The 24,350-nt window shown below is 48.0% G+C and overlaps 11 protein-coding genes across 11 annotated transcripts; 3 read left to right on the top strand and 8 right to left on the bottom strand.

Moving 5' to 3' along the window:
* Window positions 1–1,227: 1,227 nt before the first annotated feature.
* F5147DRAFT_671878 (uncharacterized protein) lies at window positions 1,228–2,478 on the bottom strand. The gene has a single exon (XM_041435634.1). The coding sequence runs from the start codon at window positions 2,126–2,128 to the stop codon at window positions 1,304–1,306; it is 825 nt and encodes a 274-aa protein (XP_041298133.1). The 5' UTR covers window positions 2,129–2,478; the 3' UTR covers window positions 1,228–1,303.
* On the bottom strand, window positions 2,479–3,889 carry F5147DRAFT_671873 (uncharacterized protein; the record flags this gene model as incomplete). The annotated part of the gene is made up of 4 exons (XM_041435633.1): window positions 2,479–2,730; window positions 2,783–3,080; window positions 3,128–3,719; window positions 3,771–3,889. The coding sequence occupies 3 exons, from the start codon at window positions 3,887–3,889 to the stop codon at window positions 2,817–2,819; spliced, it is 975 nt and encodes a 324-aa protein (XP_041298132.1). The 3' UTR covers window positions 2,479–2,730; window positions 2,783–2,816.
* A 1,216-nt stretch (window positions 3,890–5,105) lies between these two features.
* Window positions 5,106–6,586, top strand: F5147DRAFT_305096 (uncharacterized protein). Its single transcript, XM_041429127.1, has 3 exons — window positions 5,106–5,963; window positions 6,020–6,252; window positions 6,307–6,586. Exons 1-3 carry the CDS (start codon window positions 5,358–5,360, stop codon window positions 6,461–6,463), a joined length of 996 nt encoding a protein of 331 aa, XP_041298131.1. The 5' UTR covers window positions 5,106–5,357; the 3' UTR covers window positions 6,464–6,586.
* Window positions 6,587–7,525: 939 nt separating this feature from the next.
* F5147DRAFT_567093 (uncharacterized protein) lies at window positions 7,526–8,238 on the bottom strand (the record flags this gene model as incomplete). The annotated part of the gene is made up of 2 exons (XM_041430833.1): window positions 7,526–7,649; window positions 7,703–8,238. The coding sequence occupies 2 exons, from the start codon at window positions 8,236–8,238 to the stop codon at window positions 7,526–7,528; spliced, it is 660 nt and encodes a 219-aa protein (XP_041298130.1).
* Window positions 8,239–10,859: 2,621 nt separating this feature from the next.
* On the bottom strand, window positions 10,860–11,066 carry F5147DRAFT_560802 (uncharacterized protein; the record flags this gene model as incomplete). The annotated part of the gene is made up of 1 exon (XM_041430584.1): window positions 10,860–11,066. A coding segment is annotated over one exon (207 nt), but the record flags the coding sequence as incomplete, so codon positions are not given.
* Window positions 11,067–11,818: 752 nt separating this feature from the next.
* On the bottom strand, window positions 11,819–13,311 carry F5147DRAFT_742993 (uncharacterized protein; the record flags this gene model as incomplete). The annotated part of the gene is made up of 6 exons (XM_041439572.1): window positions 11,819–12,022; window positions 12,078–12,356; window positions 12,378–12,436; window positions 12,486–12,789; window positions 12,838–13,054; window positions 13,175–13,311. 6 exons carry the CDS (start codon window positions 13,309–13,311, stop codon window positions 11,819–11,821), a joined length of 1,200 nt encoding a protein of 399 aa, XP_041298128.1.
* Window positions 13,312–13,477: 166 nt separating this feature from the next.
* On the bottom strand, window positions 13,478–14,812 carry F5147DRAFT_768619 (uncharacterized protein; the record flags this gene model as incomplete). The annotated part of the gene is made up of 5 exons (XM_041440992.1): window positions 13,478–13,534; window positions 13,583–13,882; window positions 13,932–14,165; window positions 14,215–14,306; window positions 14,350–14,812. 5 exons carry the CDS (start codon window positions 14,810–14,812, stop codon window positions 13,478–13,480), a joined length of 1,146 nt encoding a protein of 381 aa, XP_041298127.1.
* Window positions 14,813–15,961: 1,149 nt separating this feature from the next.
* On the bottom strand, window positions 15,962–16,266 carry F5147DRAFT_671865 (uncharacterized protein). Its single transcript, XM_041435632.1, has one exon. It carries the CDS (start codon window positions 16,195–16,197, stop codon window positions 15,976–15,978), a length of 222 nt encoding a protein of 73 aa, XP_041298126.1. The 5' UTR covers window positions 16,198–16,266; the 3' UTR covers window positions 15,962–15,975.
* Window positions 16,267–16,826: 560 nt separating this feature from the next.
* On the top strand, window positions 16,827–17,618 carry F5147DRAFT_567566 (uncharacterized protein; the record flags this gene model as incomplete). Its single annotated transcript, XM_041430866.1, has 3 exons — window positions 16,827–16,973; window positions 17,029–17,154; window positions 17,211–17,618. The coding sequence occupies 3 exons, from the start codon at window positions 16,827–16,829 to the stop codon at window positions 17,616–17,618; spliced, it is 681 nt and encodes a 226-aa protein (XP_041298125.1).
* Window positions 17,619–18,775: 1,157 nt separating this feature from the next.
* F5147DRAFT_648800 (uncharacterized protein) lies at window positions 18,776–20,454 on the bottom strand (the record flags this gene model as incomplete). Its single annotated transcript, XM_041433300.1, has 9 exons — window positions 18,776–18,892; window positions 18,948–19,223; window positions 19,262–19,398; window positions 19,495–19,646; window positions 19,696–19,790; window positions 19,867–20,043; window positions 20,098–20,229; window positions 20,282–20,382; window positions 20,442–20,454. 9 exons carry the CDS (start codon window positions 20,452–20,454, stop codon window positions 18,776–18,778), a joined length of 1,200 nt encoding a protein of 399 aa, XP_041298124.1.
* Window positions 20,455–21,164: 710 nt separating this feature from the next.
* Window positions 21,165–23,821, top strand: F5147DRAFT_811707 (uncharacterized protein; the record flags this gene model as incomplete). The annotated part of the gene is made up of 6 exons (XM_041443460.1): window positions 21,165–22,398; window positions 22,445–22,666; window positions 22,705–22,914; window positions 22,970–23,503; window positions 23,558–23,743; window positions 23,799–23,821. The coding sequence occupies exons 1-6, from the start codon at window positions 21,324–21,326 to the stop codon at window positions 23,819–23,821; spliced, it is 2,250 nt and encodes a 749-aa protein (XP_041298123.1). The 5' UTR covers window positions 21,165–21,323.
* Window positions 23,822–24,350: the final 529 nt, after the last annotated feature.

Raw genomic sequence — 24,350 nt, 5'->3', positions numbered from 1 at the left:
ACCATGGAATATCGTCCGTGTGCGTAGAACCTGCTGCTTTCTTTTCCCGTTAGTGTTGGGCTGACCGCGTTTTATGTCATAGTTGACTCGTCTCCGCCCATTCCGGACCCTTCATCTGCGCCTTTCCCGTCATTTTCTATGCCCATGCCTGAGATTTATGTGCAAATGCCTAGCGCCGAAGTACCGTATGGACAGCCGTATGCCTCTGAGTACTCATACGCCTCTGAGGCCCCATACACCCCCGAGCCCCCATATGCTTCTGAGCATCTCGCCTCTGAGCAACCATACACCCCCGACTACCCATATCCATTCCAACAGTCTCAGCAACCATATGGTGTCCCTCCTCACGTGTCAGTGCCATTTGATAGCGTTGATCTGCCACCTGAGCCATGGGTCCCAGAGGTACCGGAGCAGTCGGACGGGGAGGAAGTTGACCCCATAACTGAGCCTATCTGCATTCCTACCCCTGAGCATGTGCAGACAGGAGCATCTGTTTCACGCAGGCCATCGCGCTTACAGCGTTTGGCTTCCTTCCTAGGACTAAAGCCCAAGGAATCGACAGTCTCTCGTCATTCCTGAATTCATAACCCTAGGTCTTACTTTGGCATGAATCGTCGTGGCCTTCAGCATATTCAGTCGCATATCGTCCTAGACGCCTAGAGTTCATACGTGCATTTATCGCTAGATTAATCTCGCAGTTAGATTGCTAGGTATATGTCATACAAGCAGTCCGCTCGCCTGCGGACAATCCATTTTGATTTGTTACAATTACAAACAATTGTAAACTCTTTCGTGGTTCGACGCTGACCATAGTGTTCTAATATCCCGACCATTCCGCACTCTCGATGCTGCAGTGTATAGCTGACCATGCGCAAATACATCCATGGAAAGGTCGAGCACCGCCCGTCGCAGAGTTAGACCCTGCGAGCCATTGAACGTCGTCGCGTATGCGCGGAAGACAGTGAATCTCGCCTGTCTGAATGCCCATGATGCCGTGGAAGGTGCTGGTGCAGCTTGACGTCATGGTAGGGTTGAAGATTAGGAACGTTGGACCTCCGCACGCCATAAAGTATGGAGCGAGAAAGGGGTCGAGCGATCGATCAAGCCGGGATGGAAGAGATACAGAGATTCCGTAATGAACAATACGTGTGCACTCAGGCTCAAGTGGAGCGCGCACATGGCGTCGACACCATATTGGAAATCGCTCCGTTCTTATAATATGTAGATGCACATGTTTCAAGCGGACGTGAGCGACTACGTCCACAAACTGGGGGGCTGGTAGCAGAAAAGAACATAGATCATGTCAACATCGAGTACACTCGCCATGTATCCATGGAACTTGCGCAACCCCAATCTGATATTCTCGCAGCATACCGTCTGGGCTAGTAGACTGACACGAAGGACCCCCTCCATGGTTCCAACATTTGAAGGCGGGAGAAGGCATAGAGATCATCACAGCGACTTTTACAGCTTCTGGGTGATTCTCAGTCTCATCTTCTGTGGGCTTTTCGGATGCCGCTGATCTATGATGAGTGCGTGAGCGTCGTCGTGGCCACATATGGAAGTTTAAAGGATGTGCGAGAAGAAATGCAGGTCGTCTTCGCGGAGGTAAAGGTAAGGACGAAGAAGACTGGGAATCATCGGGAAGAAGCCGTGCCGCAGTAGAATGATCTGCAAGTACTTCTGACTCAGCTACTGCAAATTGACGTGCAGACCGAGAGCGGCATGCGTGGATGAGAGATACGTATACAGGCTGTTGAAAGCGATTATCGGACACAAAAGGCAACAGAACACTGGTGCATACCTGAATACTCGACCATTCAAACTGACCCGCACCCAAGGCTTCCTTGGTCGATGCAGGAGGGCGGCTCAGCCAAGCATCCCACAAAACCGGAGGTACCAACTTCTTTCGTCGACCGCCCCTTCCGTCCAGCTGCTCTGTCGTATCCCAGGATGTACCGAGAAACGCGCCAGACCGGCAACGAACAAAACAGCACGAAATGATGATGAACAGGGAAACAACTGATATGAGGAGAAAGCCAAAGGAATAGGCTGAAATCGCAACGCCAGGCGATGAGCTGGAGCGGATGTCTGTGGGTGTGGAAGTGACAGACGTGGAAGAAGACATAAGATAGGGGACCCAGACCAAGCACGAATTCTTCTCTGTACTCACGATTTACTAAGATAGGGCGAGACCTTTGCATGCACTAGCGATCATGACACATGCATCTGTCCCCCGAAGTTCGTCAACCACCACTGTATATGTCGCTTAGTAATAGGAATGTTGGCACTGCCATCAACATGTACTACTAAGTGACATTTCCTGCGTACTACTTCAAGCTTCAAGCTCCATGACAGCAAGTACTGTCGTCCAGGCTTTCCATCTCCCCTATCTCGAGTTCCTTGTATACATCGTGAGTCATATCAAGACACCTAAGTGACTCTTAATCCCCAAGTGATCTGTACCGGATCAGCGGCTGGACATGGTACATATTATTGACTTTTCCCGCCATTAGCGAAGGGCTTAGAACAATATCCTTTTCGTGTATTTGGATAGATTAATGCACTACGAGGACTGAATAGAACGCATAGACCCATGTACTGCCAGTGCTTGACTTCTGTCAAATGACACACTCAATCCTTCGTATTGTCTGGGCAGTGATGGCAACAGAACTGCTACTTGAAATTAATGCAAGGCTCCAGTAAGAGAACGGTGGACATAACCAACAGCTATGTCACGATAAGAAGAGCGATTAATCGGTACTTGCAGACGAATGCTCACCAATACATGGGGCATGATGTTGTGTATCGCGGGTTTATGCATCTGGTTTTGCTGTCGTAAGGAGACATTTCTTGGGCCTGGGTTTTACACCATTCTTCTTAGCTGCAACTCTTGCTTTTGCCCTTTGTTCTTTTGCAGCTTTCATATCTTTGGGCGCAGTGGTGCGGAGTTGTTTGATATGAGTGGGAATCAAGCATTTCGGAGAATTAGGCTGGACTGGAGGCACAAGCCAAGGTGCGCTGATTACAGGTACAGATTTAAGCATATCGCGAAAAATCGGTAAATACGGGGCATCATCCTATTGAAGGCATCAGAAGTAAGGATCCTGACATCTGAAACACTTACATGAACGGCTATTACGGCCGCTCTTTTCAGACCAAGCGCCTGCGCAAGTGCGGACTCTGAGCCCTTTGGTAGGACGATCAATTTCAGGGGCTGTCGAGCTTCTAGAGGGTTAGATCCGGGGCGTGTAGAGTTGCATCCTGCCACAAGGTGAGGGATGTGATCCAATAAGATCGGAGGATTAACGTCGGCACGGCACACAAAGACCGCAGAAACGGGAGAAATGTCGGGGACTACTGGATTGGCATGAGAGGTGGTAGTGAGTGTAACCGAGTGTCGGACAGACTTCAACTGCGATTCCAGTCTCCTTGTCACTTCGTTAATGCCGATGGTCATGTGGCCCGACGGAGCAAGTTTACTAACGGCCGGAGATGGTGAAGGAGTGGAACCCACGGCACATGCAGAGGGTTTTGAACATACTATCGAGTCTAGGCTCGGGTTTGTTCCTTCCACTGAATCTGCAATTTCCGAGCGGGGTAGAGCTTTCCTAGTGTATGCCTTGAAAGATTTTCGATTTCCGCTCCTTGCCGCACTTTCCAAAGTGGTTACGAGTGTCGCGAGGAACAAGTTTTGCGCGTTTGATGGGATTGAGGGCCTAGTGTAGGATGTTAGACGCGTTGGAAGTTTGGAAGGGACCAAAACAAACCATTGTATTCGGAATGGATTTTCAAGGACACTTTTATAAACGTCTTTTCGCTCTGCGGTTGCCCGTGCCTTTGCACGATTTGATGCATGAGTGTAGCTCCGAGCTGCTTTATCCGACATATATTGGTCCTAAAGGCAGTTTACAATACTTACGTGACAATGGTTTGTTTGGCTTTGTATCAATAGGGCCGCATTGGCTTCTGCCGAGCCAACACAACATGATATACAAAATCTGATCATCCGCTCTCGCGACAGAACTAGACCCAGGCTTCGACTCGAACAGAGATGACCCTTACTACGTGCTGGAAACGATGTGATCGAGTGGGAAGTATCAGACGTATCAGAATGAATGGGATCTGTTGTAAGTACTTCACGATTCTCATATACCTTGAAATTTCATGGTTTAATTTTCACGTAGGTGAAATCGAGCAGTGACGTATCACAAAATCATCAAATCGAGTCTGAGATGCCCTACACATGCAAGTACTCGTGAACTTCCATGTTATTCGGACAAGCTAGAACGGGAGACGTTCCGCTGAAAAGCATTGGTGCACTGGTTTAAAATGTACTATCAGTGGTTTCCTGTGAACGCTATCCTCTGTCCTGTTTCGGCCACGTTATCACCGCTTCGCAACATAATTCTCGTTGGAACATTTTGAACTTTTCGCATGGTATCTTGCCCAACTTCAAAGTTAGCGTCTGTCATCTCACTACCTCCTCCATTGTCAAAGAATGATATTGGACACTCTATGCATGATTAATGGAACCCAACCACACAACACATCAGTGCTACTGGGTCGCACTCGCGGAGTCCAATGAGGGGAGGCTGCACCGTTGCAGGCTATGCTAAATGTCGAAACCTACAGGTCAATAAACAAGGATTCAAAAGAAAAAGTGTCGATACCGTTCCATGGAAACGTCTTGTAAGAGATGAAAACGCATTTACCTGTAGCGAGATCTAAAGTGTGCTCATAGCAATCGACGTTCCCCGGATCTTGCGACATTTCTTTGGGTACGACTACGGGTACTTGAATATAGCACGGGCCGTAGGTTTATCGTACTTATTATGGCATAGATAACAGTTTCTTCACGATCTAGCGTTCGTCCCTTGAATCGACATAGCAGCCGCATCCCCCTTGCATCAATGTCAGTACGTTGGAATACGTGGAGGGCGTTATTGGCACGTGCCCGAGTGTTTCACAACTGCCCCTGGCAGAATTTCTCGATACCATTCATCAAATATACTTTGTCTCATATGTTTTACAACCAGAGCCACGGCAATCACCGTTCACCGAATGCTAGCATGTCGAGCTATTGTCTACCACTAGGCAAGTGCCTTTGGACTTTCTTTTACCAAAGGATGATCATAGGTGAGAATCCATTATGTTTCATGTCGGCATTTACTTCTCCTACACGGCGATACGTTTTAACGTTTGCTAGCCCTCACTGCCACCCTGAGCTCTTTCTGCATTCGCAACGTTAGGATAACCTCACAACGTAGTCTGGCAGGCGCAGTTATGGATATAAAGCTCGAGAACACTCCTTCATACCCAATCATTCTTCCAACCTCAGAATCCTTACACAAGATATGCCTGGCTTGAATTCATCTGTTCGACGCTTTGATCGCACCAACATCCCAGGAGATGTCTGGGGTGTTCTACGGGACAGGGACAACGCTGCTCGCGCAAATCTGATCCTTCCACATGCCGAAAAGGTTTCCGGTCACCAAGAGTTCCTACCCGGTTCCGAGCAGCTTTGGCTGGTCTACTCGGAGCCTGCAACCTCTGACATCAGATTTATACTATCCTGCACGGAGGGACCATTGGGCAAATACCCTATTTTTATTATTCCCGTAGCCCCCATTCAATTGGCCCCCGAACTCCTCCAAGGCCCCATGGAGGCGTTCTGCGAAGCGCTTCTGAACGAGGTTGACTTTAGAAGGCAGAGGGTCTTTTCTGTCTTTTCTGTTGAACCAGTCTCCATAGCTTTTGCTAGCGCATGGGAGAAAATCGCAGAGATCAAGTGCATTAATAAACCATACTACGATGCATTTTTTTCGGCGTGTACTCCTGGGACGTTCAAGTTGGTCCGCGATGGCCCTCAACCAGTGGATGATGACATTGAACTACGTCTTGCTGTGCCACAGGATGCCGGCAAGATTTCTGATTTGTGTAAGGAATTTTCCGAGACCTCGGTATGTCCGCTGCACCACTCCCTTTTAAGCGGACATTCATTGATGAGAATCTGTAGCGTCCATTCGTTCTCTCTGACGAACAAGCTTCTAAAGAGGCTAGGCTCATGATTGAAAACGAGCAAGTCTGGGTATACGAGGTCAAAGAGGGAGATGGAGAAACTGATATCGCGAGTATTGTCGCTGCCACGCGGCAGTCACACACTGTTGCTGCCATCACAAAGGTCTACACGCCAGAGAAGTGGCAGCGTCAAGGACGTGCTGAAAGGTTGGTTCGCCGTGTCTGTAGAGAGTACGAACTATCATCTATGAAATTGTACTGTGATGCTAACTTCTGCTCGACCAGGTTGTTGAAGAAGCATGAGCAAGTTGTGTTATACGTTGGCGCTAACAATGACGCTCAGAAGTTGTACAATCGAGTGGGCTTCCAAGGGACTTCTGGACCTGAGCGTTGGCTTGAAATTGGTTTTGATGAAGCCGAAGTTGAACTCGGTCACTGGTAGATTTTAGTATATTCTGATTTGCTCTGCTTGTTCCCCACGTTCATCTGACATTTTACGTCTCGTCTGTAGCATAGCCCTTTTGTCTACCTGTCCCACACTATATCGTTAGCGTTTTGATTAGTGTACACAAGTTGTTTACGTAGATCTTGAAGCTTAACATTTCGATGAATGCTGAATGTAATTGAATCATTACATAACTACTGGTCTCCTTGATTGAGTTACTAGCCAGTCAAAGACTTGCCACGTAGTCTAAGGGCACGATTGGGCGCGCTTCGCAACGAGAATTCAAAGGAGGATTAGTTAAAATTGGCTTCAGCGGATTCGTTGTCATTGCAAGTATTTTCCTTCCAGAGCACATCTCCAATATTTGGTTCTAATGAAATTGTGTACATTGGAGTTGGCACACAATATTTCGAATTGGCTTTGGTGTTTAGAGATATCTTGTACACGTGTACACGTCATCGACATTTACAGCGCACCAGCAGGTGGGAGCGTCGTGGATGCCGTTTGCTTCTCAAGGTGAATTACACAGTCACTCGCCGAAAAGCTATCCCACACATCCAAAAGTAGTAACGTGTGACAAACCTGTTCGAAATGTCGTTAACATGGTTTTCTCGCCATATATTGTTGACCAATTTAATATTTAACTATTCGATCTATCACACGAGGTGTGTGACATGCCTGTATTTAAAAGCTTCAGGGTATTATAAAGATAGTGTAGGTACATTGGAAACCGGAGCTATTACGAGTATCACATTGATTTATCTTGAATATATTGCATGCCACACCTCACACGGATATGTTGTCCCATCTTGTATAGATATCGAGTTCAGTAAGTCATATCTACCTCTGGCCAGGACCGGTCAGACATAGACTCATATATTCAGGGTAGCTAGTTGCCAGCTTACCAGCACCATACCAGTCACATCAAATACACATTTTGCAAGGCGGTAAATGTATGTCAAGCAGTCAAAACAATTATATTATCGGCGTGCTAGTTACAATAATGATTCAGAACGAGTGATACGTGTGTCAAGCGGGAGTGAGGAGCTGGCATATTCACTACCAAAGTAGATCGGTCTGAATTTTCGTCTGCCACTGGGGATTGGTGCTGGAAAGCAGCTTCAGAACGGTCCTCTTCCCCGGGAATTCAGCGAGGTCCTGCTGGAAATATTCGACCAAGATGCTTCCCAACAATGAGTAACCACGTGCAGAGTGAAGTATTAGCAATGAACTTACTTTCTGATGATATTCTCAACCGGTGTTCCGTCATTGAGTTCCTCTGCCTCTGCCTTTCCCATTTTGCGAACGCCCTCGAGCGAGGCATCCACAAACCTCCAAAATTTGGTTGACATGAAGATAGTGCACTTTCCATGGCCACCAAATCCCGAATCATTGGGGTCGAGTTCATACGTTTCCGCCGTGCCAGACACATTTCCTTCCAGGCCGTCCTCCTCCTCATCTCCATCATGGTTAACATCGACATCGGGTCCATCATCTCCAGCCTCTGCTCTATTTATGCTGCCTTCAATGCTTCCGATACTGTCTGCACCGTTCTCCTGGACTTGATTAGCATCACCTTCGGCTATGGGGTCTTGGTCGAAGTCGTCCAATCCAACATCAATGCCAAGTGCATCACCAACCTTGACATGAAGGTCTCGGTGGAGGGACGGAAGGAGCGATGGGGAATAGATATCCTTTAGAGGTATGGTCTTGTAGTTACCGGTGCCGATAAGAAAGATACGCAAGCAACGGCGCTGCCAGTGGAATCTCATCGTCAGAATGAGCAGTCAGGAGAGTAAGACCATACCAAAAACACATATCTATTCCAATGTGACGCATCAACTTCTAGGCAACCATGGGCGAGTGATCTCGCAGTGTCTATGATACTCGAGCGTTTTAGGATCGACGACATCAGCTGAATCAGTCTAAGCTTGGCTTTTTCTGTGAGGTATTTTGACACTTACCTTAGTCTTTATATTGCTGCGGATGCAAGAAAGTGCTTCGCTGACAAGTTTTGATAATTGTGCGGTGAGCTCGATGTCTTCAAACAGGAACTTTGGGACCTTGAATATCTCGCTATTTTTCTCGATAAATTCCTGTCATCCTGTTCAGCTGCTACATTCCTACGTAAGGATATTGAAGGTACCATGACGTGTTCAAGCGTGTCATTGATGTATGCGGTGAGATTAGGCGATAATACACATGCTGTGAGGCGGTTGTGAAGACCTGACTGTGTCATGCTTGATCAGTATGAAGTTGACGACAGAATAGTACAGTTAGACGCAAGTACCTTGAAATCTTTTGATTCTATTAGTTCTTTGATTTCCGCGAGGAGAGATTTTCTGTTCGCTGCACTCAACATCATCAAGGTGGCCTTAATATCAATGAGCATATAGGCAATTCCTCCAGTCTAACGATTCATCAGAAATGATTCATAATAGCATTGAGAGAAAACTTGCATCAATGAATTCAACGAGGTGCTCCTCATCAACACCTTTCTCTTCAGCAACTTTCCTTGCGTACAACTTGAGTCGCTTTGTGAGTCCAGGCGTAAATATCGATGGGTCATTACAGTCGGTGCTAGAAGATCTCCGGCGACGCAAGCTAGCACTAATAGGCTCATCCAGGGATTCATCTGGTGAAGCGAACCGAGAGGCAACAACAGTTTGACCTTGAGAAGCTTGATTAATAGTGACGGTCTGGGAAAGTGGTGAACGAGCACGACCGATGTCTCCTATGGATCCAGACACTGAAGGAGGTCGAGAGGCATTCTGGATAGAAGTCGAACGACTCCTGCCTCGAGGCACAGCGGTGGGTGGTGCTAACAGACCATTTGTTGAGCGTGGGGTTCCTGTGCTTCTCGAACCTGAACTGGTCCGCACAGGATAGTGCTGGAGCATCATGATGTTGCCTGGACATGGATGCACTGCGCAGGAGCAACTCACTGTTCTGCTCAACGCTGACCAACGGAGGTTTGGGCTCAGTGGCTGATCGAATAAAGCCTCGCTTCTTCGCTTGCGTCCGAGTTGGCAATTGCGTCATACCCAAATATTCTTCACAAGATCTTTGGTGCGCTCAGGCCTATGAAAGCAGCAGAAAAGAGTATCAAACAATAAAGAGGATATATTCTTGGAATAAGGGCTGGGTGGAAAAAGGGGCTTGGAGAGGGATGAAGAGATAATCACTAAGTATATTATCTGAGTGGTACTTCTTGGTGCAGCAAAAGTGAGAATATTTGTGGCAGGCCTTCATCTAATCACACAAAATTGAGTGCAGCCAGACACCAAATCTGAAATGGGGAACCGCCAGATACCCAACTTGAATGGCTTGAAGGTCTTTGTGCGACTGTAAGTAGAAGTCGCGCACTGCAGGATTGTAAGTAGAAGTCGCGCGCTGCAGGATTGTAAGTAGAAGTCGTGCGCTGCAGGATTGTAAGTAGAAGTCGCGCACTGTGGGATTAGCGACTCACTGATCGGCAACAAATTCTGTGGGATACCTTTGGAGTTCATATCCCACCGGGATACATCATACCAAACTGAGGGTGGTGATGCTGACTCTGCAGATATCGAACCTGAGATTCTTGGGGAGGATAATGAGGCGATGGGAAGCGGCCTGCAACATTATGTGGTGAATAGTGTGTGGGAGACATCAGAGGTTGAAACTGGTGCGATGGTGGGGCACGAGAAGAGCTGGGGAGTCCAGAGATAGAGCTGGTATCATGAGATTGCCAGAGCTGTGGATGTGCAGGAGGGAAGTGAGGCGTCAATGTCATGTAGTGATTTGGGGCCTGCACTGCAGGCAGTGGATCCATTGGGGCCTCTTGCACGTTTTGTGTTTGCTGACGAGTTGGGTGAACATATTTGGCAGGTAGAGGCGCAGGGGCATATGATTGAGACGGAAGATATGACTGTGGGGGAGGGCGATACAACTGAGATGGTGATTGGTGAAATGGAGGTGAGGAGCGTAAGGGGGGAAGAGCATGAATTGGCAGGGGCGGAGGGAAAGACTGATGTGGAGGATGGTGTGGTTGGGGTGCAGGTGAGTAAAAATGTTGCGAAGGACCTCCCATTGATGGCGCAGAGACAGTTTGATGTTGCTGCAATGCTCCTGAATCTTGCTGAGTGGGTGCTGTCCCCTTCTTTCCTTGCGTACTCGGACCATGTGCGCTCGCTTTTGCTGTTTTTGCCTTGGCTTTGCATGCAGGCTTCCGCAGTTTGGTTGGAGCACGATCAAAGGCAGAAGGTGGCGCTAAAGATGGTTGAGCAGCCACACCCTCACCACTATCTGCTAGTTGGGACGTATCTCCACCTTTCTTCGCTGTTCTCTTGTCTCGTAGTTGGTGTATGGCCATGGCACGAACTTCAGCTACATTGGTAACCCGAAGCGGTGTCTCACGAAGTGTATCTGGAACAACACGTTGGATGTGATCGTAGTTATGAATGGAATAGACATTGAGAAAAAAGTTTGGCATTGACTCATGCTTGACTGTGGCCTTTGTTTGAGAGGTGTCTATCCGTTCTTGATGTACAGACTGTCGACGGATGTCCGTGCACTGCGAATCGAGGCAATTATGTTGAATATTGATGGTGCAAATAATGTCCTGTGAGGTGATCCAAGTCTTGAACAATTAGCTTGTATATAAAACACATGACGTACTATACTGGTTGAAACCATCTCATTATCAGTAAGATCAATGCATGGGAGGTGGAGAGACGGGTGGAGAGCAGCTCTGAATGTGAAGAGCTGGAGTGCGACATGATCTGTCGTTTGACTGTCCTGGGATGATACAAGAATCTCGCGAATACATCCAATATACAACTGGAAGCAGCATCACAGCTGTGTCCATGAGTAGCCATCACGACAAAAGGAAAAGAAGATACTAGCTCACCTGCCTGTCCACTGGTTGTCAGAAAATAACATGACTATTCAAGCGTGCACATTCTCCTTCACTCGTCACAACTGATTTACCCTGATAATACACGATTCCAGGTTGAACGGTCCCAAGAATCTTCGCGCAGCGAGTGGTTTTCCATGGGACTGTGTTTTTTCGCACTGACTTTGCTATTGCAGTGGGAGAAGTGGTTTCAATTTTGCCCGAACCTGTACATCATTAGTGGCGATATAGCGATAGCACATACCATGGGACTTACCGGGTATCGGAGGACTATGACTCGAGTTTGGTATGCCTAGAAGCCTCGCTTGTTCAGGATGTTCATCAAGATAGCATAGGACCTTTTCCCCCGCACAAACCCATTTCTTGACTCTGGAATCATACCAGTATCCACCGGTAGCGATATGTTTGACCGTGTCCTGGTGAGAAAAAATCTTGCAAGTATCCCTACTTGGCGCCTGTCAGTTGCTGTAGATGCACGATAACCGGAAGACATGATTGAATGATTCGTATCGCTCAGTTGAAAAAACAATCGCAGGGCCGAAACGACGAATGTACGCTGGAAGATGGACGAGAAAATGGAACTTTGGCTTGCTAATCAAAATACTCGGTGCGCATTGTGTCGTAACATTCAAAAAATCTTCAATGGTTCGAGATAGCGTTGCCTTTGTCACAAAGGTATCAGACACGCCTTTTGGATAGAACATGAATTGAACTCACGAGATATGTTTCTGTGTCCGTGAATCTTGTGTGCCAGACCAGTACAATGAGTTCGCCAATCACTGTCCATGCATTAAGGACCGTCAGAGGAACGAGGTCGTGGATAATGAATGGCATAACTTGCGCCAAACTTTTAAAATGCTTGCCGATTAAACTGCCTTTATAGTGGCAAATATAGTCTGCATTTAGACAGGGCACATTCAGGCCGTCCTTGTCAATGGATTCGAGCCAGTACTGAAAAATGTGGAGGAACTTTGCTTTTTCGAGGAGAAACACTGTCTGCCCCTAGAAGTACTTGACAATGCCCAGGAGTATTGTATGAAGGATTTCCGTTGGGGTATCCATATGAATATCTAACCCTATATGAAGCTGAGAGCGAGAGATCTACAGCAACCAAAAAAAACTCACCATCCATTCCCAGTAGGGGATTGGTAGTATCATTGAGGTGTCCACCTTTCAAGAGTTCCTCGAATTCTTTCCGAAGCGCAGCTTCAACTTCACTTTCAGGCAGAGCTGGAGATCCTGGTATGCGTTTTCGAAGCTTCTTGCCAAGTTCGACCAACGCACTGAGAATTGAACCCGAAGCTGAATCTCGCACACCAGTCGACGAAACAGAATTCTGGATTTTTGTCGTGGCGCCTGATCTGAAGGCAGTTTCAAACTGTTGTCGAATCTCTTGACTCGTCTTCTCGGGGGTCTGTATATTACCTGACTGCAAGCACTATAAGTCATATGGAAGATACGGAAAGGACTTTCATACCATAAAAATGCTGTTGTAGCCAGCCTCGGATTCCTTGTACTCTTTCATTCCGCCAACATCGCACGTCCTGCAGAAATAGTTGCAGTTGAGCCCCGCGTGGCTACACTCTTCAGCTTGCATGGGATTGTCTCCAGCGAGAAATAATGCATACGGAATGAGCATAACTTCCTCGTTGAACTTGCAATCCCACACCATGACACCAGATCGTGCTGCGTCACTACATGCATTCAACGATACTAGCATACAAATGACAAGTAGAATAACATACGATATGGATTCCTTCATTGCTCGCATCAATTCCATGGGTGGTGCGTGAGGGGAGGACGAAACAAATCACACGAAGAATTCTTTTTCGAGCATCTCTCGAGGCAAATTTGTGTTAGACATGTATATAGTGTGGTGTTTGTTCCACTGCTTCGATATGTTGCCTGAAACGTCGTCCATGAAGATGATTAAGGGAATGTTATACACCATTCGACCTTTCGACTTTTCTCGCAGCGGATTGGGTGAAAGTGACGCATATTTAACGGAAGATGCTATGTCATGCTTTAGTCTCATAGTTACTAATGAAAGTAGAACCGAACATATGTGTGAGCCTGCAATCAAGCTCTCCGCAGGTTGCGGCAATATCTCCAAATGATCATACAAACATAGACGTTGGGATAATCTCCTCATTGTCACTTACAATGAACCCGGCCTGATACACATTTGAGCACTAGTACACATTACATAGGTGACCCCGTACCTCTGTCCGTTCAGCAGCTCGACCCAATGCATATAGCACTTTATCTGATTGCTTGCAGTATTCAGTAGTGTCGGTGGGGATGTCAGCAGCAGCCAGAAAGAATCGTTTTGGGATGAAATAGCCTCCTGAAGACTCCTGCAACAGTTCGTCCGTAAAATACACGGTCCTGTCCACCTGAACCGCTGGCGGCGACGGGAGATCGAACAACATTTTACTCCCATTGAATACTTGTGACATCCCCTTTCCGCCATCCTCTGGATAGTCTTGCATCGCAAGACAAGTGAGGGGATTAGCGTAGTCCTATGAATTATGTTAACATCACATCAGTGCAGAGATCCATCCCACAAACTTTTGCAATTGCTCTCGCAACACTGTTGATGTAGAATGTGTTTCCGGAGTGAGATGTGACCTTCTTGGTCGGATCTCCTATGAGATCCTGCAGATGACTCTGACACTTCTTCATCGCGCCGAGTGAGGGAAGGCTTCGCACACCAAGTTCTTTGGCCCAATTCAAGACCGCCTTCTTTTGGACTTCAGAGAACGGAAGCCGTGGGGAGCTAAACAAGAGGGATGTGATGAAATGCTTGATATTGTTAGATATATCATATATATGTGTGCAGCATAAGACCTACTGCTTTCGATGGCCAGGGATACAAGGGATGATCCGGAGAGACGTTGTAGTTAGTGTTTGCAGGTTCAAGAAGCGGATCATCTGCAAATACCGCTAAGTATTGAATTTCAGAGCGCAGGAAAGACATTTCACTTACCAGGAATTTCAATACCGAAGTCAGGCGCGCTGTCGTCAATAAGCTCACACTCCTTGTTGGTGGGAACGATGGGTGTTGAGATGGCAATTTGTCCCGAGGCAACAGATGCCTGCAGTTCAGCAAACAGGTCCGGAAATTCATTATCGAGCTGGAGTGTTCGACTGCTGATGATCTTGTTCCAGAGATCGGCTAATGGATATTCGGAATCCATATCATCTGGCGCTGTTTCGGGCACCATGGGCAGTCCATCAGCTTGTATGTCGATAGGTGTGTCATCCACGTAATCGAAATCGATGCTGAAGTCGTCTTGACCGGTGGGGGGAAGTGAAGGATCAGGATGGCCAGCAGGCATTGCAGCAGAAACACTTGGCTTCCTGGTCTCAGAAAGCTTTTTCTTAAGATTTTCGGCACCACAAATGTGAATATCTTGCTTCACGTGCTTTGCAGCATTGCGGCGTGCCATCACACGATAGACACCACATTTTTTAGGGCACACAGTGCAAAAGACACGATCTGAAGTGTCATCGCAGAATCAAAAGACTGTAGATACCGTAGCATAAATAAATAAGCAATGAATTGATGGGAAAAAAATACACGTACTATGGCCATCAATGATGTCGTCCTTCATGCTGGTCAATTCGTCGAGAACAGTGGGCACTGCGCAGGCACTGGATGTGCCTAGTGCTGCCGTGGTCCGGTTCGGTCTGGTTCGGAGGGTCCTAGACGAGAACCAAGAACCGGACCATAGAGAACCGTTCTCTATGGTCCGGTTCGGTTTTTTGGGGGTCCGAACCCGAACCGAACCAAAAAAAAACTGTAAGAGCACGCAAAAAAACATTGACGAAGTACTAAGTAGTATACATGTTGAGTAACTAATCTAATAACATGGCTGCTCCCCCCCAATTACCATGCGCGAGAGGTATCAGGAGAGTGATTGTGATAACGAGGGGTTGACACAACCAGAAATAGGAAAGCGGCAGCGAAGGATGGCGATCATGAGCATGGGTCGAGGATGGCGGCGAGCAGCAGCAGGAGATGGCAGTGAGCAGCAGCATGAGATGGTGGCGAGCGCGGGTACCATATACAAATAATAAATTTATTAGACACTGAAACAATAAAACACCATGATGCACCTTTGCAGCTGAGAGAACTCCCCATCTAGAGTCGAGTCTACATGCGCTGTGCGTTTGCGCATGGTGCTGGTGGCATTGGATGTGCTAAGCGGGAGGATGCTGAAGGTAGTGAGAGGGCGCTGAACTTGTCAACTTGATGGCGGGAGGGCTCCAAAGGTAGCGAGAGGGTGCCAAAGGAAGTGAGAGGGTACTGGGAGTTGGGTTGGCACGAGAGGTTCGATCCAAAATATGATGCGACCAGTGGGAACGTTACACATACTTGAGCTCCACAAAGCATGCCAGAGAGAACTCACTGAGTAGCCCAAAACTCGAATGAGACCATTGCGCCACCAAGAGCTACATTCCAGAAAACAGGACCAACTTTCCCGGTGGTGTTGTCAACATGTGGCGTGTCCCGTACATGGGTGGCGTGTCCCATACATGGAGTGCCAACTTGTTGGCCTAGCAGAGCGCATTCAGTTGTGAGAATATGCAATGAGACATGCATATCGATTCACCTTTGGATCCGAAAGTAGGTCATCGAGGCAGGCTGTGAGAGACGGAGGGTGAGAGACAGCAGGGTGAGAGACAGTGGGCGAGAGCAGCCAGCGGGTGTGTGAGACAGTGAGCAAGAGACAGTGGGTGAGTGAGACACGGCGAGCGAGCCAGCAAAAGCCAGCCAGAAAGAACAGCAAGCGAGTGAGAGGGGATGCGGTGAGGTGGCGGGCATCAACATAGGCGCAGGTGGTGTGGCGTGTGATGGGTCGTGCGCTGGTAGCGATGGGTGCTGGCCCTCGAGGGAGCCATCAGCATTCAGAGCACAAATACACACCTCTGCAGCATAGCGCAAGACACAATCCCTCCAAAATCCACCTTGACCGCGCCTAACACATCCACCTCCAGTAAAAGGTAGTCTTGCGCAGTGTTGTAGCCAGTCCTCAATGAATAGAACCTCCTGTTATAGAGGTGAGCGGGTGAGAGACTTGAGAGTTTAATTAGTTAGTGCTTACCTTCGAAAAGGCTAAATGTAGCTTGATTAATCAACAACGTGAATCCCGAAGACGACAGTTGTCGAAGTGGAAGTGGATAAGGGTTCAGAATGGTTCGGGAAGGCCGAACCAGAACTGGACCGTTTGGGAAGATCTAGAACCGAGAACCATTTTCCGGTCCGGTTCTGGCTGGCGCGAGAACCATGGACCGAACCGCGGAGAACCGGACCAAAAGTCCGGTTCGAACCATGGTTCTGGACCGGACCGCGGCAGCACTAGATGTGCCAATCACGTGACTGAACACATTCACAATGTTGACAAGTCCAATCTCTCACGTCTCGCTGTTCAAGGTGATTGTCACTTTGTTAACTTCAAAATGAATTCGACGCTATCACTCACCAAAGTTTCAACTCTCTATCCTGGCGTTCATTATAAAGACAACCATGCCTCACTCGAACCAATGTCCTTCATAGTCTGCTTTCCCGGGACATTTCCGAGACAGCTCTTGGAAAGGAGTGATATTGTATGAATCCGTCGTTTTCCACTTTTCTCGAGGCTTGCTCACATGTAAACGCCAGCCTGTTCGCATATCAGTATCTATTGATCAGGAATATGGAACATTCACTACACCGGTCATAGAGGTTGTATCGTCAGACTTGAGTCGCTGCAACAGCATACTACACTGTTCAGGAGACTTGGACAATGTAAGCGCATATGTCATCTATTTAAACATCAACCTATTACTTACATCACGCCAAAGTCGACCTCAGCTATGTCCTATGATGACGACAAACCCACTATATCATTTCTCCCACTCCCACTTTCGTTTGACTACATCAATCCAGCTGATTGGCAAACAGTTTACCGGCAAATTCAGGAATGGCTCACCACAGAAGTTGACACGGAATCGTCACTGTGGACGTGGGGATGTGACGCTTTCTGGCTGGCATTCGTCGCCGCCTATCCGTCCTTTCCAATGGGCAAGTGGTCAATGTGGGATCCTCATATTCCGCTGAAGGGATCATTCATTGAACACTGGTTAGAACGTTCGAATGATAGCAATACTGAGGAGGTTCTGGTCCAGGATGACATAGTGAGTCATATTTGGAACGAATTTTGTAAACACGCGGCGCTCTTCTATCCCCTTCCCCTCATTTCCTCGGCTTGATATTGTAGCGAAATTTTTGTTGTCCGTTTTGTTTTGAGCTAGCCATGATGCCTAATGTCGATACATATTAGTATGTTTAGGCCTATGATGCCATCAGTACATACTCTTTGTTGTAATACTTGTATGCAATGTCATAAGCTTTAACTGGAACAGTTTGAACGATCCCTGCATCGAAAACCGCTGGAAAGATATATTATTTGAAGCTATGGTGCACGATATCTAGATGCTGCGGTCAGAGCCAAAGATCGCGAGCATGTTGATGCGATATGTGCAAGATATCTCATCTCTAAACCTATCACACATAACTCACGCAAAGCTATTCTATATGTAACGCGTGTGATATTTGGATGAACTCTGTGTCATGTACGTGCAATATATGACTGACTTTTACCAGATATCAGAAATATTTCCCTACTGAATACCAGATTTACGACCCTTACGGCGTGAATTTATTATTTGTCTACAAAACTCTTATTACAGCCAGGGTTCTAGGAACAAGTCAGGTCCTCTAAATAGTTTTCTCACAATATCGGTCACGGATAAACCGGCAACTGGTGGTGTAGATGCAAAGAGACATCGGTTGAGGACTTAGATATCGTAGCTCATGACGGTCCATGACCATGGAGGACATGATTCTGCACGCATGCCCTTCGTGAGTAGGTCAATCGGGACGGACATTGAAAGAAGATTGTCTTCGATACACTGTACTGAAGTTTCCTTTGATGATATGCTAGACGGACAATACTGTCTAGAAAAACAACAATTACCCGATACGAGGTGTTAGGTTTCCTCCCGTACTAGCGCTCAGATCATGGGCCGAGGGTACGCAGAGACAAGTCCGGGACAGCCACCCAAATACCCAAATGCATGCAACCGATTCAGTCAAACTGCAGGAGCAATCCAACTCGCTCTACGCTCAAAAAGAAAAAGTTAGAACTGATACACAGCAAAGTTGAGAGAAAGAGGGCGGACTTCACACTGGGAACAAAGTATATTTTAACAGAAAATACGGACAAGCTGGGCTGCACAATGAACATGGAACACTAGATGCATAAGGAATTGAGTACACTGGAAGTCGAACACAACAGAAAGAAAAACGATACGATGTGGTGCTTGCCCGCAATGTGGCGCTGGATCGAGAGGACGGATAGGTTCTTCTATCCCGAACCGCCAGCACCGCTGCTCCCTTTACGAGTCCTGACAACCTTATTTCTCAACGCTCTCTCCTTCAGTTCTTTCTCTCGCTTTTCTAGATCATGCTGCTCAAGACCTCCCTAAAAGTCATCATCAACTTTGGCTGAGCACAAGTCATCAAGAAGGTAAGCATACGTCATCCCTGTCTGCATTATCCCACTTATTTCGCCTAGCCTGACCCTTGATTTTCAGCTCACCTCTGGCATTTTGCGGAAGGGGCTCGTCAGTGATTCTCAGTCTATCAACATCCATACGCGAGGACGAAGGACTACGCCTCGCCGGACGCTTCCCTTTCCCGCCATCACCGGCTTCATCGCGAGTAACCCGTCGTCTTACAGGCGAACGAGAGATGCTGACCCGCCTACGAGGACTCGGACTCCTGCGACGAGCGTATCTCGTCGCAGACCGTGACTGGCTCGAAGCGAGAGAGGGTGAACGCGATAGCTTACGACGCTGAAGCGGGGGACTTCTGCTATTTCTTTCTCGTCCGAATCTTCGTGGAGGCGAACGCGAGTAACTGGGAGACCGTCTCCGTCTCCTTGGTGGCGGAGGCGACAAAGATCGAGATTCAACCGATGGCGAACGTCTGCGGCGGCGAGGAGAAGGAGTCAAGGAGCGTCGGCGACGAAGGGGAGGTGAGCGCGTCCGGGATCTACGGGGCGGAGGGGAGCTTCGGCGGTACACAGGACTGCGAGATCTGGAACGCCTCGGAGAGCGCGAACGTCTGAGGGAAGGAGGCGGAGATCGGGAACTCCTTGCGTCAAATGGAGAGTTCGGAGATGGGGAGCGCCTGCGATGGGGCGGTGGACTACGAGATATCCTGCGACCAGGACGCTATATGATATAAGTCTTGAAGGCTCAAACAAACACTGAATGGACTTACGCCGCCACCACGTCCACCCCAACCGTTGTCTCTGCCTCGGCCACCACCTTCAAATCCGCCTCTGCCTCTGCCCCTACCCCTTCCGCGCCCGCGGCCTGTACGTTCACCTCTTTCCTGGTCTCTTATCTCGTCGAGACGGACCCTCCTGTCTCTCTCACCTATGGCACGCACGTCACCCTCGCGGGCTTTGCGCATTTCCTCTTTTTTCTCCTCCACAAACGTCTGTGGCACGCCTGCGGGATGCTCCTGAGCCTCCAGCAGTAGAGACCAGAGAGCAGTCATGAATGAGGGTGTCGATGCCGTGAGGAAACCTGTCAGGTTTATCTGCATTTTCTTTGGGTCTGGAGTCTAAGGGAAAATGCAATGGAGACGGAAAAGTCTTGGACATGTAAAAGGGCTTACGGTATGATTGGGGTCATCGAGGAGACCCATGGCATACTCGACGACCACTTCATCTTCGAAGCCAACGAGTTCTGTGACTTTTTTGGCGATCCATGGGCGTATGACGTTGAGATTTACTTTTTTGAGGTCCACCTGAGAAACGAGATAGGAATTAGATTTAAAGCACCAGACTTGGGTAGCGCACCTTTTTATCAAACTCTGATGGAAATTTCATAGACTTTAACAACTTCAACTCTTTGTCAGAGAAGCGACGGTCCTGGTCTGCAGAAGTGCCTTTGAAAAATCCTGTTATTCAAGGCGGTAAGCAGGATCTCGGTAAAAGCACTTGGTGAAAGGAAACTTACCTGCGTCGGCCATGACTTGACCAGGGCTTGGTTGATAATTAACTCAAGAGCGAGGAGCGAATATTTGAATGTTTACATACGAGTTTGGAAAAGACCTCCCACGTACCCGGACTCCGGAGCGCGCGCTTAGTCAGCTAGTAAGAAGACGGTACTTTAGTCTTTTATTAAGTCTTACTGCAGCTGCTGGCAACGGTCAAGCTGCTTGAAATTTCATATGATCGCCGCTGTTGTGACAGCTACTGATGTATACGATTTTAACCAACTAACCATCCGCCACTGTTCTAGGTAGTAGCCAAATCAGAGGTTAGATCTGTTGTTTGGGAATTTGCATTACCAGGCTGATTTGCGTTTTGCATTCAGAGTATCTAGTAGTACGTTGGACTAGGTCGATGGGCTCACAGCCCAGGGACTGAGCGTTCGATTTGGTAGAGTCCTGACCAGTTTATTTTCCTCTGCAGCCGAATTCTAGTGACACTAGAAATCAGACATATCAGCAATGCAATTTCAAAGCAGACCAACAGTCTAAAATTCTGTGATTCCCACTCTGTGCTATTTTGCAATATCGCACACTCACCATGATAATCTGCTCTCGGACTGCAGTATGAGACAAGTGTTCGAACTGCCAAAAATCCAATAGTAAGCTGTCTCAGGCTTGTGGACGTTCGGTTCGCTTTCGAAGGCCTCTGACACGCTGTGGTTGGACTGGTATGTCTTTGCGATATGAAACAAGTCACTCATCGGCAGGCTTGGGTATAAAGGAGGCTCAGGCGAGCACTTCCATCTTTAACTCCTCTTCTGTGTTGCACTCCATCCTCGCTCTCATTTTTTCGACGCCGTGCAATTACCTCGCAGTCTTACCTCAAGCCACTTCACGCCGTCATTATGATCGACTATACGAAGGCAATTCCTTTCGTCTTCGTTCTCGCACCTATCCAAGACGCAAGATACGCTACTGGTTTGGCCAGTCCAGCAGCATGTACCTTTTCGGCTCTCGCACAATCCTCTCCTGGTTCCGATACTCCCCACGCCCTCGACGATTCATCCAGCTTGGACGATACAACATCAACTATAAATCAAGATGATACCATGTCACACACCTTCTCATCTTCATTCTCGTGTCGTGTTGTCGAGCTTTTCATCATACTTATCGGTCAAATCGGTTTCCTCGTACATCAATTCCTACGAATCTCAGATGTTGTCGATGTTCTCTCCTCCTCGTTCGCGACTCTCGAGCAGACTACCGACCTCGAAATCACGAACCCCTGTGCCACGATGGAGCTTGTTAAGCAAGATGTCGATTCCGTCAAAGATCAGACTCGTTGCCATGAACAAGTAATAGCCCTCGAGGCTAGAGAATTCGCCACCCTCATCGCTAATCAGCAACGCCAAATTGACGACCTCGGCAAACAACTCCACGAAGAACGCGAATTCTCGAGAGATATTAAGAAAATTCTCAATAAGCTTACTTCTCGTGTCTCGCGGGACAACGAGGAACTTGACGCTTTCCACGGGCGTCTGCACGATGAACTCGCCTGTCAAATTAAGGACCAAATTAAAACGGCGCGAGATGTCATTGACCTTCGCAAGGAACTCGATGTCTTCCACGAACGCCTGCATGGCCAACTCATCTCTCAAGTCAGGGACCAAATCCGAACGGAGAACAATGTTGCCGACCTTCGCAAGGATATCCCGAAGACACTTTCTCTATACCACACGAGGATCTCAGCTCTGGAATCTGCATTATCTCAAGCTAAGCTGCCTCCTTCACTTCAAGACGTTTGCGACTCCAAACCTGCACAAAGCGCTACGTTTGTGGATGCTAGCGCCATTCCACAACGAATTCTTCCTGGCTCCCAACATCTTCCTACACCAACGAGTGCTGCGCCGAAACAAAGGTCAGGTATCTCAATCTCTGCTAGATCTCTTCGGTTCATTGATCGTGAATCAATTTACATTCGTATGTCCTCTCGCTCATCAGTTGCGAAGTCTTATTTAACTGACAGATGCTCCTGCAGAGCCATCCGCACCAGTCGGCTCAAAGGCAGCTGGAGCCCCCATCAAGTTCACCACCCCGAAGGCACTTATGACGGTTGATTCCGTCAGGCGTCCGGTTACTGTTAAGCCTTCGGTTTCTAGGGTCCTGCCGAGCTCAAAGATCCCCACTCCTGGCACGAGGGTGTCATCTGCGCCTAAAGGAGTCCTCTTGAAGAATCCCCCATCCAAAGGTAAGGAGTTCTTGCTGTTACAGTTGACGATTCTAAAGACAAGGCATACATAGACACATCTTGTGATAACCGTCCCCCCCGGGAGTCTGCGACTCTCAAGAAGAGTGGCAGTGCCACCTTGGGCAAGGTGCAGGAGCCTAGAGTTCCTTCTCTCAAGAAGAGCGGCAGTGCTGTCAAGCACAACGCAAAGGTGCCTAAACCTCTGAAGAAGAACAGCAATACTGCCAAGGGCAAGGCGCGGGAACTTAGTCAGTGCTCTTCTCCTTACTCCACTTCTTTCGTCCTCACCCACCCACTCTTTAGGTAACAACCAGGTGTTGCCCCCAACCTCGTCTCCAGTCACTCCCCCTACCAAATTATATGCCCCGGACTCGACGTCCCGGCCCGATGACGTCTCACATGGTATTGCTGGTCAACCCCGGACCCTGTCGTCATCGCCATCCTTGGAAGTTCTGGATGTTGCTGTGCAACTCCACTCGTTGGGCGATCTACGTGATCCGTTGCCTTCTCTAGATTCGATGTCCTGGCTCGACGCCGCATTGGATAGTGTTGCCAGTCAACCCCTGTCATCGTCATCATCTTTGGAAGCTCTGGATGCTGCTGTGCAGTGTCACTCGCTGGGCGATCTAAATGACCCGATGCCTTCCTTGGACTCGATGTCATGGCTTGATGAATGCCACGAAGTTTCAGGTCAACCTCTTCGCCCGTCGTCTTCCACGGAAGCTTGGGATGCGGCTGTGCCGCTTTTATCGCTGGACGAATTGTGCGGGATGATGCCCTCGTTGGACTCGATGTCCTTCCTCGACAATGAAGTTCTTCTTGTCCCTCCCTTCAAGAGTATATATTCTTAGCATTTTCTGGAGGTATTCTGATTTAAATGTTTCCCCGCAGATCTTGACCGGAATAAGGCGCGAAGCATCAATTGTCACCGAGAACCTCTCCACCCGTCATCTTCCATGAAAGCTTTGAATACTGCTGTGCAGCTTTCATCGCTGGATAACTTGTGCGAGACAATGCCTTCGTTGGACTCGATGTCCTTCCTTGACGACGATGCTCTGACGGTCCCTCCCTTCAAGTGTACGTGTTTTTGTACTTTTCCTTTGGATGTATCTTTGATTCGAACGTTCCATAGCTCTTCTCTGGAGCAAGCCTTGAAGCCTACGTGCTTGTTTGGCGTCTCTTCGTATTCTGCATACTTGAGCGCTGTATTCCCCACGCCGATATATCCCATCCATGGCTTCACCGTTAGTTGTATACCCCTCTCATTTACCTCCATTCCTGAGTTGCATCCTATTTTTTCTATCCTATATACCGTTTCTTCTCGTATCGTTCCATTTGCTTGCTCTCAGGCTCCGTCTTTCCATCTATCTCTCTCATTTTCCCTGTACATGATGTTGTGGCTGTTTCTTCCCTATATTTCTTTCTCTTTATAGTATCCTCTATCTCTACACATACGATTTCCTTTCTGCTTTTTACGTCATTTTTCTCGCTGTCTATGATATCGCAGTCCAATATAATACATTTCTGCCGGAAACTGTGACCGTGCATTACGAGACGCGTCGGCTTTTCAAAAGTTGTGTCAAGCTTCCAGGTTGGCACGCTTTTCCCGCGAACTTCATGATAACATTCAGATTCACGTACGCTGGTAACATTCTCGCGCCACTACGGGCGATTTTTGCATTCC

This window comes from Suillus discolor, assembly GCF_016758755.1.
Source record: "Suillus discolor strain FC423 chromosome Unknown F5147scaffold_5, whole genome shotgun sequence".
Lineage (NCBI taxonomy): Eukaryota > Fungi > Basidiomycota > Agaricomycetes > Boletales > Suillaceae > Suillus > Suillus discolor.
Note: the sequence above shows the minus strand (reverse complement) of the source record. Positions and strands in the feature narration are given on the sequence as shown.